Source organism: Coturnix japonica, chromosome 27, assembly GCF_001577835.2.
Source record: "Coturnix japonica isolate 7356 chromosome 27, Coturnix japonica 2.1, whole genome shotgun sequence".
Classification (NCBI taxonomy): domain Eukaryota; kingdom Metazoa; phylum Chordata; class Aves; order Galliformes; family Phasianidae; genus Coturnix; species Coturnix japonica.
The window spans coordinates 4,688,787-4,704,477 of NC_029542.1; the positions used below are offsets into that span (position 1 = coordinate 4,688,787).

Sequence of the window (15,691 nt, forward strand, 5' to 3'; positions counted from 1 at the left end):
GCTGTTTTTGTGCTCTTTGTTCAGGGGCCCTGTGTGCACCACATACCAGCAATGAAAACACATTTGTGACACCCCACCAGGCTGAGGCTGGGTGGGGTCGGTGCAGTGCTGACTGGCAATCCCACATCCCCTGTACCCTGCCCCATTAGCTGAACAGCTGACTGTGATAGGGGTGACCCCAGTACATACACCCACAAAGCAGTTAAAGCTCACAAATGTAATCAGTGCATGCTGGCAACTGTCAGAGACACGGCCCATGTACAAGGTGTGAGCAGCCCAGGTAACAAAAACCAAAGAGCAAATCATCCAAATCCCATGCTAAAATTCATATCAACTGCTTTTTGACCATGGCTCTTCAGTGACCCTTTGGTTTCTGCAGCTGAAGTTGTAGCAGCCTTGGGAACTGCTGGCAGAAATGGCAAGATTGGAGAGACATGGAGCAGGAGTCATTCCTAACTCCATGGGACTTTTTATTCTATGGGAGATAACTTAGTGGAGATCATACAAAGCAGGGATGACAGCCCTACTTTTAAAATCCTTTCTTTACGCTTCATCTCTTTGTTGACTGATGAATTCCTCGAGCAGAGCCTGCACTTCTCCTCGTCGACTCATCTTGGTTGCCTTGCCCTGGTATCGGCCTCGCTTCCCAGCTCCTTTGCCTTCCAGCAGCTCTGCCACCCTGCAGTAATGTCAGGACATACTGAAGGCCACTCACTTGCAGAGGAAAGTGGCTTGCCCTAACCTGCTCAAGTGAGCACACAAGGGTCTGTGCCCTGATTACACTGCTCAGCTGCTTGGGTGGAAGTGTCACTAATTTTACAGAAACCATAGAACACAGTACCTGGGACCTAAATTCTCAACTGCTTCAGCAGATCCAGCTAGAAGGAAGAGTCCTGCTTCCTTTTCATCTCCCACAGTCAGGAACAGCAGGGTTTCCTGTTGACGAAAAGAGGGATGATGCTCCTGAAGGGCCTGTGCCCTCCTTTTCCCATTAAGACATTAAAACAAGTTGCAAGTTTGTGCTCATTACTGGAACTCAATTTGAATTAAGAGGGGAGGGAGCTTTTGAACCTTTCATACTGAACTGTATATTGTGGGGGACTGAACAGGTACCGGAGTATCCTAAGTTACCATGTCCAAGGAGGATGTGTATGGCTTTTTGTGAGACAGGCTCTTCCATGGTGCTCTGAATTTTCACTGCTGTATTTTTTACTACTGAGGATCCCCAGCACACTGAGGCTGCTGGGGACTACAACCTTGTCTAACTTTTGGAAGGAAAAAGATCTGTAGCTTGTGACTGTGGTGCAAATGGAAGCCTATCCAGCCCGTGCTACAAAGTTGAATGAAAATACCACTGGTGTCAGGTTTGTCTGTACCGACAACTCACCTCTTTCCCAATCTCATTAGCGATGATGTTCATGAACTCAGAGTCACCTTCTTTCCTGCATGGACAGGTAAAAAGCCACTTCAGAGAGGAAAAAATGCATATAGATCCACACCAGAGTCCAAAATTTAATTACCAATGGCAGGCTATGACTCTCCAAGCCTAACAATTCCTAAAAACCAGAGGAATTTAGTGACTGAACTACTAACACATTTCTTTAATCACACAACCGTCCGGCAGGCCCAGACAGTTCAATCCACATTGTTTGCATTTCTCCTTGAGGATTCTTTGACTTTTAAAATATCACTGTTATAAACAGGCCTGAATAGGTGTCAGGAAAATGCAGCTGTCACAAATGATACACCATGGGTTCTTATCCTGTTCCCTGAACTCCTTCATACCTGTGTAAGACAAACAGCGGACTCTGAACAGGTTTGCTTTTGAAATCCCGGGCTATCAAAACAGCAATGTCTCTTAGCAGGTTCAAATTATTCTGAAAGAAAAGTAAAAAAGCAGCACTGTGGATGGTCAAGCCAGCATGAACACTGAGCTGTGTCTGCAGAATTGGAAACAGTTTTGATAAAAATGGATGCCTTAAATTCAATTGCTCAGGTCTACAAGAAGCAGACAATCTGTTTTTCCCAGCCAACCTCATACCTTCGTACCTTCTGAAGCAGTTTCACAGAACTCTGCAATCTCTTCACGGCCTCTACGTGTTCACCTGGACCATTTCTGAAAGAAAAAGTAGAATTTGGATCCCTGCTCTGAAGATCTACTGATAGAGCAAAAGTGGGTAACGTATAATAAAAAGCATCATGTAGATGCACCTGAGACTTATGCTGTTTTTGTCAGAAGGAAAAACAAAGATGAAAGAACCAAAGTGAAAAGGGTTATTACTTCAGCAGTGAGGTCAGGGCCTTCTCAGTACGGTGACTTTGTTCAACTGACTTCAGCAGTCTGTTTCCTGCCAGGAAAACCAAGTTGGTTTTGTTCTTTTTCCCTTTCTCTGTGCAAAGAAGTTTAATAGCCTTAAACAGAAAAATAACCCAGTTAGAAAAGGAGAATGGTATTTTGCTTTTACTCTCATATGTGGTCAGTTTTGACCATTTTCCCTCCAGGGCAATTTCAAGTAGACCTCCTGTCTCCAGGATTTCTGCTGTCCTTGAGCTGTACGTGTGTTCTGAGGGCTCCTGGAGGTAATGTGGTTGCAGTCCCCTACCTGCAAGTCACTCAGGTTGGAGACATGAGTCCCACAGCACATGTTGGAGTCTATGCCTTCAATGTCTACAACTCGAACTGGCCCCGTGTAGTCACCTGGTAAGCCGCGGCTTCTCACCTAGCAAAGCAGGAGAATGGCAGACAAACCAATATACATGCTGCAACCGCTTTGGCCCAATGGATATCACCAGCTCCCTTCATTCCCATCACTCACTGTTTCAACCTCAGGGTCATCTGCAGCCAGTTCCCGCACTGTCACAGGTATCCTCTCACGGATCTTCTCGTTCACGCTCTGCTCCAGGGCCTCCATTTGTGCTGCGGTCATGGAGGGGGTGTTCAGCTCAATGACACACTGCTGCCGGCCCAGCTCCCTGCACAGATGAAGAACATCTGCTGCTGTGAAGAGCAGGTGAATATACCCATAGGCAGCATTAAGTGCCACCTGAGAGGAGCTGCTGGGATTGAGACTGAAACAAAATGCTTTTCTCCTCTCCCTGCTGTTTAAAGAGCATAAGATGCACATCGTGCCTATGCAACAGGACGAGACAAAGCAAACTGTTTACGCAGCTCATCTTATTTCAGCCAGTCCTCCCAGACCTTCTGTGCTTAGGTGAAATATCACAGCATGTGCTGCTTTCCATTACCAACGTGCATCTCCTCCTGCCCTGGAGGCACAGACACGAGGGGAGGCTGAGCTTAGTGGCTGCTTTTCCTGCTCACCATGAAGTTGTTTTGAATCCGAACATCCGCTCTGCCATGGCAGTGATGAGGTGCTGTCCTGGAAGAGAAGCGCAAGCAGTGGTTTGAGCTCGGGATGCAGGGGAGGCTCCTCCACCAAACCGCAACCTTCGGAGACCCCGGGGCACCACGGAGCGCTCCGATCGCCTCCGGTGAACCCCGCGCTGCCTCCAGCCCCGTGAAGCCGCCTTACGAGCACGGGGTGGGGGGGCGATCGGGAGGGAGGGAACCGGGGAACGAACCGGGATGGGGACCCGCCCCGGCCCCGCACCCGAGTGCTGCTGCATGTGATCGAAGCGGCGCTCCCAGTCCAACGACAGCAGCACGGCGCTGCCCGGCTCCAGCGCCGACTCCACGAAGTGCACGGCCTGGGCGCCGCGCCGCGTCACGCGCAGCACCGGGACGGCGCCGATGAGGCCGCGGTCATCGGGCTGCGGAGACAGAGAAGCCGCTGTCCGGGCCCGGCCGTGCCGCCCCGCTCCTCGCCCGGTGCCGGCCGTACCTGCCCGCCGCCCTCGGGGAACAGGATCGTGTCCTCCAGCACCACCTGGAAGCCGCGTATCGGTTCCCCGCCGCCCTCAGGCCGCAGCTCGGCCTCCCGGCACGACACCACCCTGGTACTGAACTGCAACGCGGACACGGCGGCGCCGTGACGAGCGGGGCCGGGCCGGGCCGGGCCGCGCCGCCAGCCCCGCCGGTACCTGCCGGGCCCAGCTGTCCCGCTGGCACTGGAACACCATGGCGGCGGCACTGGAACAACTCCCGGGCTGCGGGAGGATCAATAACGGGTAACGGCCGGCGGGAGAAGCTGCGGGCGGGGCCTGCGGGGCGGCGGATCCGGGCGATGCCGACGGGCGCAGCTCCGCCCCTCACTGCGGCCCGCGCTGCGCCGCCCCCCGTCCCGCGTGTCCCCGAGCTCACACACGCATCCGGCAGCGGTTCCCGTTTATTGCCCCGCGCGTAACCGGTCCCGGCACAGCCCGCAGCTCCCGCCGCCGGGTCCGGGGCCCGCCGCGCTCTGCCGCAAACCGGCGTCGTTCTTCGGGGCTCCGCTTTCCTCGCCCGTGTCCCGGCTCGTTGCTTTGCACGCTGCGGGGCCGCGCTGTGTCCGAGGAGCTTCAATCGTCCTGCGGGGGATGAATGAGGAGCGGGTGGGCGGAGGCCGAAAGCACCCAACGTGCTGGAGAGCGTCACACAGCACAGTGCGAAACAGGGGCAGCAGCTGGAGCAAGAAGAGCGCCAGGCATTTCTGCAGTGCCCGGGGGATGGAGCTCCCGGGCTCTACTCACATCCAGGTCATCCATGGTCGGAGGGGGGGCTTTGTCCGTCACCTTCTCCAGGAGCTGGATAGGGAACAAAGATCTGTGGGAACTCCGTGGCTGGCTGTCCCCCACTGTGCCAAGCACCCTGTGCACACAACACCAGGCTCACCTCTGCATACTCCTCCACCATGGCCCTCTCCACCTCCTCATCCCCTTCCCAGTCTCGCCAGTTGTCAAAGTCAACGGAGAGCCAGGCTGGCTGTGGGCAGAGAATATCCCGTGAGGAAGGAAGCAGTGTGGCCTTACCTCACACAGAGCAAGCACGGGCTGCTCCTGCGTAGGAGAACATCCCTGTGGCTACAGGGGCCAGTTCTGGCCCTACCCGCACCGAGGGATGGGGGTGCCACATCTTCCTCAAAGCACTTAAGAGGGCTGACAGGGAGCAGGAGGCATTCCCGCATCTGCCTACTGGGAGCTCTATTCTGGGGTGTCTGTCCTGGGGGCACGTGGAACCCGGGAAGCCCCTGCACTGGGTACAGACAGCCCCAGGGGCTCTCCTTACTGTCTGGTGCCATATGCACCTTGATGTTTTCCTTGGTGATGCGGGGCCAGGCCACTTTCTCCTTCCACTTCCTCATAAAGCATGTGATGGAGCGGTCAGAGCGCTTCTCTCGTGAGTCCTGCCAAGAGATGAGGATGCCTCCCCTCAAGAGTCTGCTGTGTTTCTCTCTAACCCACTGCAGATGCACAGAGGATCAAAGCTCAGCCATGCTTGGGCTGTGGTATATGGAGCCATGGAGGAGTTGTTTGCAGCCCAAACAACTCAGGAAATGCACAGAATTCAGCTCTGTGCTGCACTGCTCAGGACAGCACAGGCTCCGTTCAATCCTGAGCATGATGCAGGCCGTCAGGGAATGGCTCGCTGGGGAGAAGCCTCACCTTGGAGTTCACTCTGGCGTACAGGTTGATCTCATTGTAGAATTCTACTCCGTCTGCGTTTTTACAGCTGCCAAAATACAGATCCGTGGTTTAGGACAGAGCTGACTGTGCTTCACACAGGGTCCTCCTGCCCCAGGACCCCCACAGCTCCAAACCTACAGCTCACCTGAACACCACTCGGTGATCCTCGATGACGACCTGGACATCCGTGCTGTCCTCCACACAGAACTCCAGGAACACATACCGCGGCCGGTCGTACCACAGTGTCTTGGCGTGTTGCCTGTTAAAACACGGGCTGTGGGTACGTCCCGCTGCCTGCAAAGCGGGGACGGGCAGAGATTTGGGCCGAGGCCTCGTCGTGCCCCTCACGGGCTGCACCGCGGGCTGCAGCGGGGCCGGGACAGGCCGCCCCCGCCGTTGTGTGTCACGAGCAGCCGCTGTTTGGGGCCCTGCCCGGGGGCCTCGTTCGGGTGCTGCCCCGGGGCCTCGTGTGGTTGTTCGGGTCTGGGCCGGGCGCTGTCCCGGACCCCGCCACGCGCCGTCCCGTGCAGCAGCCCGGCTCACCTCGCCATGTCCGCGCGCACCACGTCGGACCCCCGGGACCCCCGGCCGCTTGTCCCCGTGGTTCCGCCGCTCCTGCAGGGGGCGCTCTGCAGCTCGCGCCGGGGGGGGGCCGCTCTGTTGCCGCTCAGGCCCCGCCCCACCCGCGCCGCTCCGGGAAGATGGCGGCGGCTGCGCGGAGCGGGTGGCGGCCATAATGGAGGCGGAGGGCGGCCCGCTCGGCCCGGGGGAGCGCTGGGCGCCGGTGGGCGCCGTGACGGCGGACGAAGAGGAAGAGGAAGAGGAGACGACGGGGTCGCCGCGGTCGGTGCCGCGGTTGCGGGCCGAGCGGCGCCGCCTGCACGGGGCGCTGCTGGCGCTGGCCTCGCACTTCGCGCAGGTGCAGTTCCGGCTGCGGCAGGTGGCCAGGGCCGGCCCGGCCGAGCAGCAGCGGCTGCTCCGCGACCTCGAGGACTTCGCCTTCCGCGGCTGCCCCGCAGCGCTGCCCCACGAGCTCGGGGATGGCCCGGTGCGTGCGGCGGGACCCGGCGCTGCGCTGGGGCAGGAGGCGGCGCGTGTCCCGGGGTCTCCTGAGGGGCTGCGGGGGGACGCGGCAGGGACTGCGGTGCCGGGGGGGCGCGGCACCACCTGGGGGTGGTTTACATGAGATGTCGGATATTCGCTGTGACGGCTCTGAAACACGAACACGGGAATCTAAGGGTGCCCCGGCCCTGGAGTTGTTTGAGGTCAGGTTGGATGGAGCTCTGGGCAACGTGGTGTAGTGTCAGGTGTCTCTCCTGTAGCTGAGGGTGGAGCTGAATGGGCTTCAGGGTCCCACCCAGCCTTAGCAGTTACGTGATTCTATGTCTTGTTTAAAATCCAATTAACTACTGCTGTACCCCTTCCCCCTGCTGTGACGGGTTGGTTGGTACAGCTGCCCAGCACAGCTCTGACTAGAGGTGCTGTACCATGACAATGTGCTTGTGATGGGGCTTGTCTGCAGAGGTTCTTGTCTGTCACACGAGCTGATGTGACTACGACTCTCCTTGATGTGCAGACGCTCCTTTTTCTTGAAGTGATTTGTAATGTTCACCAATTACTTGCATGAACTGGAATCACTCCTCATATCACAGTCCTGTGCCGTGGGACTGGCCTGCAATAGTTTGTTTTTTTTTTTCAGAGTGGGCAAGAGAAGCAGGAGCAAATTGAGATCCAGAAGGAAAAGCAAAGAGAGCTGATCTTACAGCTTAAGACACAGCTGGATGACCTAGAGACGTTTGCATACCAAGAGGGCAGCTATGACTCTCTTCCACAGTCTGTAGTTATGGAAAGGCAACGGGTAAGGCTCCTGAGGTTCTGTATTGCTCACAGTCATTAGTAATGCAGTATTGATGGTTAGTCTGCACGCATGTGTGCGATCTTGTAATCTATTGTGATTTTCATTGCGTGAGGAAGCCTGTTTCCAAGGTAGCGAGTGGAGTATTTTGGAGGTCATGGATAGTGGTGATACAACTGACTGATGTTTTGCAGATGATCATAGATGAATTGATTAAGAAGCTGGACATGAACTTGAGTGAAGATATTGCAACACTCTCTCCAGAAGAACTGCGACAGCATGTGGATGCTGCCATAGCACAGATTGTTAACCCAGCACGGGTGAAGGAACAGTTGGTGGAACAACTGAAGACACAAATAAGGGACCTTGAAATGTTTATCAACTTCATTCAAGGTCAGTGCTCAGTTTTTAAACAAGTAGATTGGATTGATATATAATTCTGACATAGTTATGAGGAGGGAGTTTGCAGATGTCAAAGGACGTTCAGAGCTGGTGGTGAACAGAAACAGACTGTCAAGCAAGGAATAGAGTGGTTTGAGTACTGATCTTAATACACGGGATATGCAGTTTGAACTCACAAGTGTGGAATTCTTGTTCTAGATGAAGTGGGAAGCTCTGGTAAGGCGGAAGATGGACACTGTGAGTGCGCAGGCAGAAAAGATGGTGGTGGTTCCTGCAAACCAAATATGTGGTCTTCTGGAAACAGAGGTAGGCACTGCTTGGCATGAAGCTTTGTCTCTTTTTTGCTGTCACTCATTTGTTGTTCATGGAGCATGAACCAGCGTCCAGGTACATTAGCATATTTTTAAAGTGTTATTTATTATAAATTCTGTTGACAGGTCTGTGTACAGTTCTTTTGCCCTTCTTAAAAGCAGGTATGTTGATTCCTTAATGAGAAAGTTTGTGGTTTTTTACTTTCTTCTCTAATCTGAGCAGTGAACCCAGAAGATGCCAAAAAGATGCGAGAAACGGGCCTGCACCTCATGCGTCGCATGCTTGCTGTGCTACAGATATTTGCTGTGAGTCAGTTTGGTTGTGGTACTGGTCAAATTCCTCGCAGCCTCTGGCAGAAGGACCAAGCCAACAAGGACTATTCTCCCTTAATTAAGAAACTGGAGCTGTCTGTAGACCGGGTGAGGCAGCTAGCTCTGAAACACCAGCAAGATGACCATGTTATCAGTTCTTCTGATCTGCAGGAGGTTTCATTAGGAGGGAGAGATGAACTGACTCTGGCTGTGCGGAAGGAGCTGACCATTGCTTTGCGAGACTTAATGGCTCATGGGCTCTATGCCTCTTCTCAAGGGATGAGCTTGGTGTTGGCACCCATTGCATGCTTGATTCCTGCGTTCACCTCCTCGCCACAGACCATGCACCCCTGGGAGCTCTTTGTGGAGTATTACAAAACTAAAAACGGACAGGCTTTTGTGGAGTCTCCAGCTCGCAAGCTCTCCCAGTCCTTTGCTTTGCCTGTGACAGGAGGAGTCACTGTCACACCCAAACAGAGCCTGCTGACAGCAATTCACACGGTTCTCACTGAGCACAACCCCTTCAAGCGCAGTGCAGACTCTGAACTGAAAGCTCTAGTGTGTATGGCACTAAACGAGCAGCGCTTGGTCTCCTGGGTAAACCTGATCTGCAAATCTGGAGCTTTGGTGCAATCTCACTACCACCCGTGGAGCTACATGGTAAACACGGGCTTTGAGAGTGCACTTAATATCCTCAGTCGTCTGAGCAACTTGAAGTTCAACCTCCCAGTTGACCTGGCTGTCCGGCAGCTGAAGAACATCAAAGATGCTTTTTGATTTATTTTTATTGTAGGTCATCCACTTTTTGTATGTGAGCGGCTGTTGGTTGCCAGAAGCCTGGCCTTTCTTTCTTTAAGACCAAGTTTGGCTCTTTGAAATCAGTACTTGCTTTTAGAGAAATCTTGACGCTGGTGGCTGGGTGTGGTACGGTGCTTTATCCTGCCCTTCTTGTGCAGTTCTGAATAGCAAAACCGGTGAACAGATGAATGGTGCCAGGTGCTGAATGGGTGCAGGAGGGTCCTGCCCACAGAGCCTGCCCATGATGGTGCCAGTACGAGACGCCCCTCAGGATTGTGAGGCAGCCTGAGGCTGCTCGGCAGTGGGAGGTTGGTTGCTGGGGTTTGATGTGGCTGTGAGGGGTCAGGGGTTTGTTTGAATGTAAGAGAACTGGGGGCAAATCATGGCTGAGGAGCCGGGCACGCGCTGAACAGCAACATTCATCCAGGTGCTGGGTGAGGGGTGACGTGCAAGTTACTTTGTGCTGTTGTCTGGAGCTCGTGTGCAGCGGTCAGAGCAGCACAGAGCTGCTCAGAGCAGATGTATTAAAGTTCCTTACTAAGTGTCTGTGGGGAGAATCCATCCCCGGTGCCTGTTTTATGTGCATCTGCCGTTACCCGTCGCGCTGTGCTGGCTCACCCGGCGCTGTAACGTTGATGGCGTCACTTTGAGTATCACAGTCCGGTATGGTTTGTGTGCAGGCCGTGACAGCAGCACCGCTGGGAAAGGAAACGGACAGCAGAGCGCTGCCCTGAATGCAGCGTGACCTGCCGGCACCGGGCGGAACCGCTCACAGTGATGGAGCCTCGAAGGCGCCGCCGCCGGGACGGAGCGGACACAGCGCGGGGCGGACACAGCGCGGGGCGGACGTGGAACGGGCCGCCGCTACCGCGGACTGCGGGACGGCTGTGCGCATGCGCCGTGAGCCCGGTCGGATAATGCGGAAGTGACGTCAGGGCGCGGGGTGAAGGGTCGGCGGAGGGAGGGGAACTTCCTTTTCCGCCGCGGCGCCATCGCAGCCGCCGTGTCGCTGAGCCGCGGGATCCGCGTCCATCCGCCGGGAACGGCCGCGTTGGGAACGGCCGGAGCGCAGCGCTGAGATGGGCAAGTTTATGAAGCCGGGGAAGGTGGTGCTGGTGCTCGCCGGGCGCTACTCGGGGCGTAAGGCCGTCATCGTGAAGGTGAGCGGGGCTGGGCCTTGGGGCTGGGCCTTCCTGCGGGGCTGCCCGCGCTGCCGCCCCGGGACAGACCCGGAGAGCGGCCGGGAGCCGCAGCGCAGCCGGGGGCAGCGGGTCGGAGCGGGATGCGAGAGGGACACGGCTGGGCAGCAAAGGGCGCTGCTGGGGACGGGGCGTGGGGGTGGGATGTGATGATGGGATGTGGGGGGGGTGGGTGGGGGCGGGTTGTGGCGGGTTCCTCAGCCCGGACACCGGATGTTTCAGAACATCGATGACGGCACCTCTGACCGGCCCTACAGCCACGCCTTGGTGGCAGGAATCGACCGGTACCCGCGGAAGGTGACGGCAGCGATGGGCAAGAAGAAGATCGCCAAGAGGTCTAAGATCAAATCCTTCGTGAAGGTTTACAACTACAACCACCTGATGCCCACCCGGTGAGTGTGGGTATCTCAGCCGGACCAAGGGCTGATGGTAAAGGGCCAAAAAAACGCGTTGTGTGCTTCGGTGTTTGTAATTCTTGCACGTTCTCTTGGTAAGTGCTGCAAATCGTAGAGGTTCTCCATTGTGTGGCTGAGTGTATGTGGGGCATGCTCTGAAAATAGCGACCTAAGGTTTGTAAAGCTGATGTGAAACATCAGCATAATGCTCAGATGGCGCAGCTGGCTTTAAATTTCAATCACGTTCAGTTTAATTTCAATTAATTGCAGAATGTCAGTGGCTGAACCTTTAAAACTGTCGTAACTTGGTGCTCATGGCACCTGTTGCCACAGGTACTTTAAGTCCGGTCATTCTTTAGCTTGGTACCAGTACGTACGTGTGACCTTATGCCAGGTACAGTGTCTGTCTCTCAGCTTTGTGCTCTCTTGTCCAGGTATTCTGTTGATATTCCTTTGGACAAAACTGTTGTCAATAAGGATGTGTTCAGGGACCCTGCTCTGAAACGCAAAGCAAGACGTGAAGCTAAGGTGAAGTTTGAGGAGAGGTGAGTTGGAAGCTCATAGTCTTGATGGTGTCTCACTTTCTGGAGGACTCTGTGATAACGGTGTTGCCCTGGCTGAGCCCTAGCTTGGACTGCCTTAATTTCAGTATATTTTTGGAATGATTACTTCTCTCTTGCTGTGCTTTCTCTCACAACCAGACAGGCTTCATAGGCTGAATTTGTCCATGTTCCTGTTTACAAATTCCAGTAGACTCATGTTGACAATTACTTTGCTGCTGCCTCACTGTAAAACGTGAGGTGTTCATGTGACCTGATGATATGTTCGCATATCGCTCGTAATATGGCTTCATGAGTCGTGAAAATCTGGAGGCTGATAATCACTTCCATGGGAACTTTGAACTTTTAGAAAAAGTTTAGTTGGCGAGTTGGGGGGAAGAGACAGTGCACGGTACCTGTGGGTAAACAGTGCTGCTGTTTGCTTGGATGGGGGATATGGAGGGGTTGGGTGAATGTTTTATGCTGTTGCCTGTTCCTGCAAAGTACACTCTGAAATTTGTGTTCCTCTTCTTTCAGGTACAAGACGGGCAAGAATAAGTGGTTCTTCCAGAAGCTGCGATTCTAAATTTGAAATAGGACTGTTTCAATAAATGTTTATTAAAAACCATCTGGCTTTGTTATATAAAATGCTGTTGGTAGGCCTTTCGCTGGGGTGTAGATTTGCTTTGGGTCTTCAAACAAGAGTTGGAAAAGCAATTGTAAAGCAGGTAAGCTTTTGAGAAATCTGGGATGGTGAAGGGTGTGTGAATGGAGCTGCGTCTGTGCCACTGCTGGGCTCCTTGTACCACTCCTCATGGTGCAGTAGGAGATGGCACTTTCCACTGACTGCTGCTGGAATGTCCTTTGTTTTATTGGAGATGTCTGGGGGTAAATCCCCAACACTGAAAGCAGATGGGAGAGGGAAGAGGAATTAGTGATTCCAGATAATCTGGTTGAGAATTGCAGTGGCTGAGCCCGTACCAGGGTGCTACTGTTTTTTGTTACCATTTTTTACATATCAGCTAAACAGCACCGTTCCCACGTCCAGGCAGAGCAGTTCCTCTGGGTACTGGGTTAAAAGCTGGGTTATTCGGCTCTGCCCCTCCTGGGGGAGGCCCGAGCTGGGCCTGCGCGGGATGGAGCGCCGTCCTCCAAGCACCGGGGCGGGGCCGGGCTGCGGAAGGAAAAGTGAAAGCGCTGGGCCCGGAGGAGCGGGGGCTCCTGCTGGTCGGAGTGGAGGCTCCTGCTGGTCGGAGTGAGGCTCCTGCTGGTCGGAGTGAGGCTCCAGCTGGTCGGAGTGAGGCTCCAGCTGGTCGGAGTGAGGCTCCAGCTGGTCGGAGTGAGGCTCCTGCTGGTCGGAGCGGGGGCTCCTGGGCTGCTGTGAGTTCGGCCGCGCCGCCCCCATTCGCTGTCGGAGCTGCCGCCATGGACTGGGAGGTGACGGTTCCAGGCGGGGCACCCGGGCGGGCTGAGCCGCAGGGTGGGAGGGGGGGGGACAGGCCAAGGCTCGGAGGTTCGGCTTTGACCCCTCGCTCTGCAGGACTCCTTCGTGCGGCACTGGGTGGACTGCGGCCTGGAAATGAGCGCCGAGCGAGCCCGGCAGGAGATCGAGCAGTACAAGGTGCGTCCTGCTCCAGCCGCGGCCCCGAGAAATGAATTGGGTCGGATCTCTGTCCTCTGAGGCCTCTCGCAGACGGCCCAGAAAGGCCACAGCTTCCCTGCTCAGTGCAAACCAGAAGCAGTGGAGAGGGGATACTCACATCTATGAAATGCCAGGACTGGGCTCTAGGGCTGTGCATAGGGACCAGCCTGCTGCCCGCCCAGACAAGCACGTACTGGGGTTGAACACACTGTGGGGTCATTGCATTGTTAACAGAGGCACTGATGGTCCCTCTCACAGATTTTTTGTAGCGCTCTGGACCAAGACAATGCGATGCTGCAAAAGGACAAGGAAACTGTAGAGCAGATATTACAACATGCAAAGAAAGAGAGAGAACTTCTTCAGAAAAATCTCAAGCAAAAGCTTCCAAATGATGGAAAGGCATCCCTCCAGGTGCGTGCTGAAGGAGTTGTCCCAGGCAAGGCAGCAGTGGAAAGTCTGGCTGCACTGCTCAGCTCACTGCTCTGAGATAACTTGGCTGGGGTACAACAGTGGTTACATGGAACAGTACAAGGGGCCTCTGTTGGGAAATGAGCTTGTGCTGTGGAGGAGGGCTGCAGTGGAAAGCCAGGGTGCAGGATGACGAGCAGGAAAATGGTGCAGTTGGAGTTGCTTAGATCAAAGAGCAGCTGTAATCCCAAACTTTGTCTTGATTCCCCTACTGCTCGCTATTTATTTTCTTCCAGGTGGATATCTCTGCAGCACGGGATGAGAAGAGCAGACTGACACAGGAGAAGCAGATGCTGGAAAACAAATTGGAAGAAATGAGGAAGAGGATTCTCTGGGAGGACCCAATGATGGTAACAGAGGGTGTGAGCCAGGCTGGAGAGGCTGCTGGTGAATGCAGCTGGCCACTGTGTGTTATTGGGCCCAACTCTTGTCAGCCTGGGGGCCAGAAGCAGTGGCTTTGGTACTGCTGGACCATAGGAGAGACTCTGCTAAGTCTTGCCAACTGTTTGCTTTAAGCCATGATCTTATTTCTCATCTGGGTGGTCAAGGACAGGCCTTGTGCAGGGTGCAGTCTCTTCCAGCTGCTGTGTTCTCTAACCTAGATGCTGCACGCCTTGCCAGAGAGGAAGGTAGTGTTTAAGGGACTTACAACAGATAAGGAAGACATGAACAAGCTGGTGCTCAAACCTCTGATCCGCTATCCTCTGTCAGGGGGCTCAGCTCTCATCACCTTTGAGAAGGCAGAGGGTAAGAGTGAAAAGAGCACTGCTGTGGGAAAGCATCTGTGTCACTGGAACTTGCCAAGCATTGCTACAGCCACAGCACTCACAAGCACTGCCTGTCCTGGCCAAGCCATCATTGTGCAAGGCTGTTCCCCTCTCCCATGCCCTGTCCTACTGATTGCCTGGGCTGAGGGCTTTTCCTTTTGTAGTGGCCCAGCGGGTGATAGAGATGAAAGAGCATGTGGTGGAGCTGAGCCACGGGGAGGACCCAGAAGACCTTGACCGGTGCCAAGTGAGAGTACAGGCAGGCCCAGTGGACATACTGCTGCCATCTGCCCTGGAGGTACCTGGAGGTTCCAAGGGCATGGGGCTGGGTTCTTGTCCACTACTGTCTGGGCTGGGTCACTGGTAGCAGCTCAGCCCAGCACACCAGTACTGCAGATCTGATCTCGAGCTCTGCCCTGCTGCCATAACTACCTTCTGCTGCTCCCAGATTGGGCTCACTCGAGGCAGCAGGAGTATCCTGGTGTCTGGCCTACCCAGCCTGGGCATTCCTGAGGACATCCTACTGGACAAGCTGGAGCTCTTTTTCAGCAAGACAAAGAATGGAGGCAGTGAGGTGGAGAGCAGGGAGTTCCTGGATGACTGTGGCCAGGTGGTGCTGACCTTCACGCGGGATGGAGGTATGTGGGACACACTGAGAATAGGGCTGTTGGAGGAGGAAGGCAGCCCTGCCAGCTTTGGGAAGTACTGGCTGTCTCCTGAGAGCAGGTGGAAGCTGTGAGGAATGGGGATGGGAGACTGAGCTGGAGCTGAGCAGTGTTGGTGATTATGCCAGAAACATAAACAAGAGTTCAGCAGGGGGCTGTGGAACTCAGAGCTTTACTCTCCATCTCCAGTGGCCGAGCAGCTAATCGCTAAAGGGCAGGTCCAGGTGCCTATTGGGAAAACAAAATACCAACTCAAAATATCACCCTACATGAGTGGAGACATCACCAACCTGCAGGTGAGGGTCTGCACTCTGGTGCAGAGTAGCACCCACCAGCCCCAGGAGAGCCAGCACACGCCAGGGGCTCCTGAAAGCCAGAGGGGTGTGTTTCTGGTCCCCTCAGCTGCTGGGGGATCCTGGCCATGCTGTATGGGGTCTGCAGCTCTCTCCTCTATCTACGTCTAGCTGCAGCCCTCCCGCTGCACCAGGACCGTTCTGCTCTCGGGGATCCCAGATGTTCTGGCTGAGGAGCCCATGAGGGACGCGCTGGAGATCCATTTCCAGAAGGCCAGCCGTGGTGGTGGAGAGGTGGATGTGCTCGGCTACGTCCCAGCTGGGCGCCGGGCAGTGGCTGTGTTCAAGGAGGATGTGGGCTAGCCCTGACCAGCGCTGTTAGCCTGGCTTACGTTCATCGGGAATTCAGTGTGTGAATTAAATTGGCCTGCCCGGAGCTCTGTGTCTGTCGTGCTGGGTGCTGCCTGGGACAGGGCCGGGACT

The 15,691-nt window shown here is 55.1% G+C and overlaps 5 protein-coding genes across 7 annotated transcripts; 3 read left to right on the forward strand and 2 right to left on the reverse strand.

Moving 5' to 3' along the window:
* Window positions 1-202: 202 nt before the first annotated feature.
* LOC107325303 (alanyl-tRNA editing protein Aarsd1-like) lies at window positions 203-4,196 on the reverse strand. 2 transcript variants are annotated; one of them, XM_015886015.2, is made up of 12 exons: window positions 4,042-4,196; window positions 3,843-3,965; window positions 3,612-3,771; window positions 3,323-3,380; window positions 2,817-2,973; window positions 2,604-2,720; window positions 2,282-2,412; window positions 2,050-2,116; window positions 1,786-1,877; window positions 1,388-1,442; window positions 842-936; window positions 203-679 (listed from the first exon to the last, which is right to left on the reverse strand). In XM_015886015.2, the coding sequence occupies exons 1-12, from the start codon at window positions 4,078-4,080 to the stop codon at window positions 544-546; spliced, it is 1,230 nt and encodes a 409-aa protein (XP_015741501.1). In that variant the 5' UTR covers window positions 4,081-4,196; the 3' UTR covers window positions 203-543. The 2 variants fall into 2 exon arrangements, with proteins under 2 accessions (XP_015741501.1, XP_015741502.1); XM_015886016.2 differs by lacking the exon at window positions 3,843-3,965.
* A 72-nt stretch (window positions 4,197-4,268) lies between these two features.
* On the reverse strand, window positions 4,269-6,225 carry PTGES3L (prostaglandin E synthase 3 like). Of its 2 annotated transcripts, none has more exons than XM_015886026.2 (7): window positions 6,106-6,225; window positions 5,708-5,821; window positions 5,542-5,608; window positions 5,184-5,282; window positions 4,772-4,861; window positions 4,630-4,683; window positions 4,269-4,467 (listed from the first exon to the last, which is right to left on the reverse strand). In XM_015886026.2, exons 1-7 carry the CDS (start codon window positions 6,111-6,113, stop codon window positions 4,459-4,461), a joined length of 441 nt encoding a protein of 146 aa, XP_015741512.1. In that variant the 5' UTR covers window positions 6,114-6,225; the 3' UTR covers window positions 4,269-4,458. The 2 variants fall into 2 exon arrangements, with proteins under 2 accessions (XP_015741512.1, XP_015741510.1); XM_015886024.2 differs by having other exon boundaries at window positions 5,708-5,836; window positions 6,106-6,186.
* A 30-nt stretch (window positions 6,226-6,255) lies between these two features.
* Window positions 6,256-9,801, forward strand: RUNDC1 (RUN domain containing 1). Its single transcript, XM_015886011.2, has 5 exons — window positions 6,256-6,610; window positions 7,262-7,420; window positions 7,612-7,810; window positions 8,018-8,125; window positions 8,354-9,801. The coding sequence occupies exons 1-5, from the start codon at window positions 6,299-6,301 to the stop codon at window positions 9,217-9,219; spliced, it is 1,644 nt and encodes a 547-aa protein (XP_015741497.1). The 5' UTR covers window positions 6,256-6,298; the 3' UTR covers window positions 9,220-9,801.
* A 397-nt stretch (window positions 9,802-10,198) lies between these two features.
* On the forward strand, window positions 10,199-12,001 carry RPL27 (ribosomal protein L27). The gene is made up of 4 exons (XM_015886027.2): window positions 10,199-10,400; window positions 10,662-10,831; window positions 11,269-11,379; window positions 11,911-12,001. Exons 1-4 carry the CDS (start codon window positions 10,320-10,322, stop codon window positions 11,957-11,959), a joined length of 411 nt encoding a protein of 136 aa, XP_015741513.1. The 5' UTR covers window positions 10,199-10,319; the 3' UTR covers window positions 11,960-12,001.
* Window positions 12,002-12,552: 551 nt separating this feature from the next.
* Window positions 12,553-15,644, forward strand: IFI35 (interferon induced protein 35). Its single transcript, XM_015886019.2, has 9 exons — window positions 12,553-12,810; window positions 12,914-12,994; window positions 13,274-13,426; window positions 13,720-13,833; window positions 14,086-14,230; window positions 14,415-14,548; window positions 14,699-14,888; window positions 15,105-15,211; window positions 15,380-15,644. The coding sequence occupies exons 1-9, from the start codon at window positions 12,799-12,801 to the stop codon at window positions 15,569-15,571; spliced, it is 1,128 nt and encodes a 375-aa protein (XP_015741505.1). The 5' UTR covers window positions 12,553-12,798; the 3' UTR covers window positions 15,572-15,644.
* The last annotated feature ends 47 nt before the right edge of the window (window positions 15,645-15,691 follow it).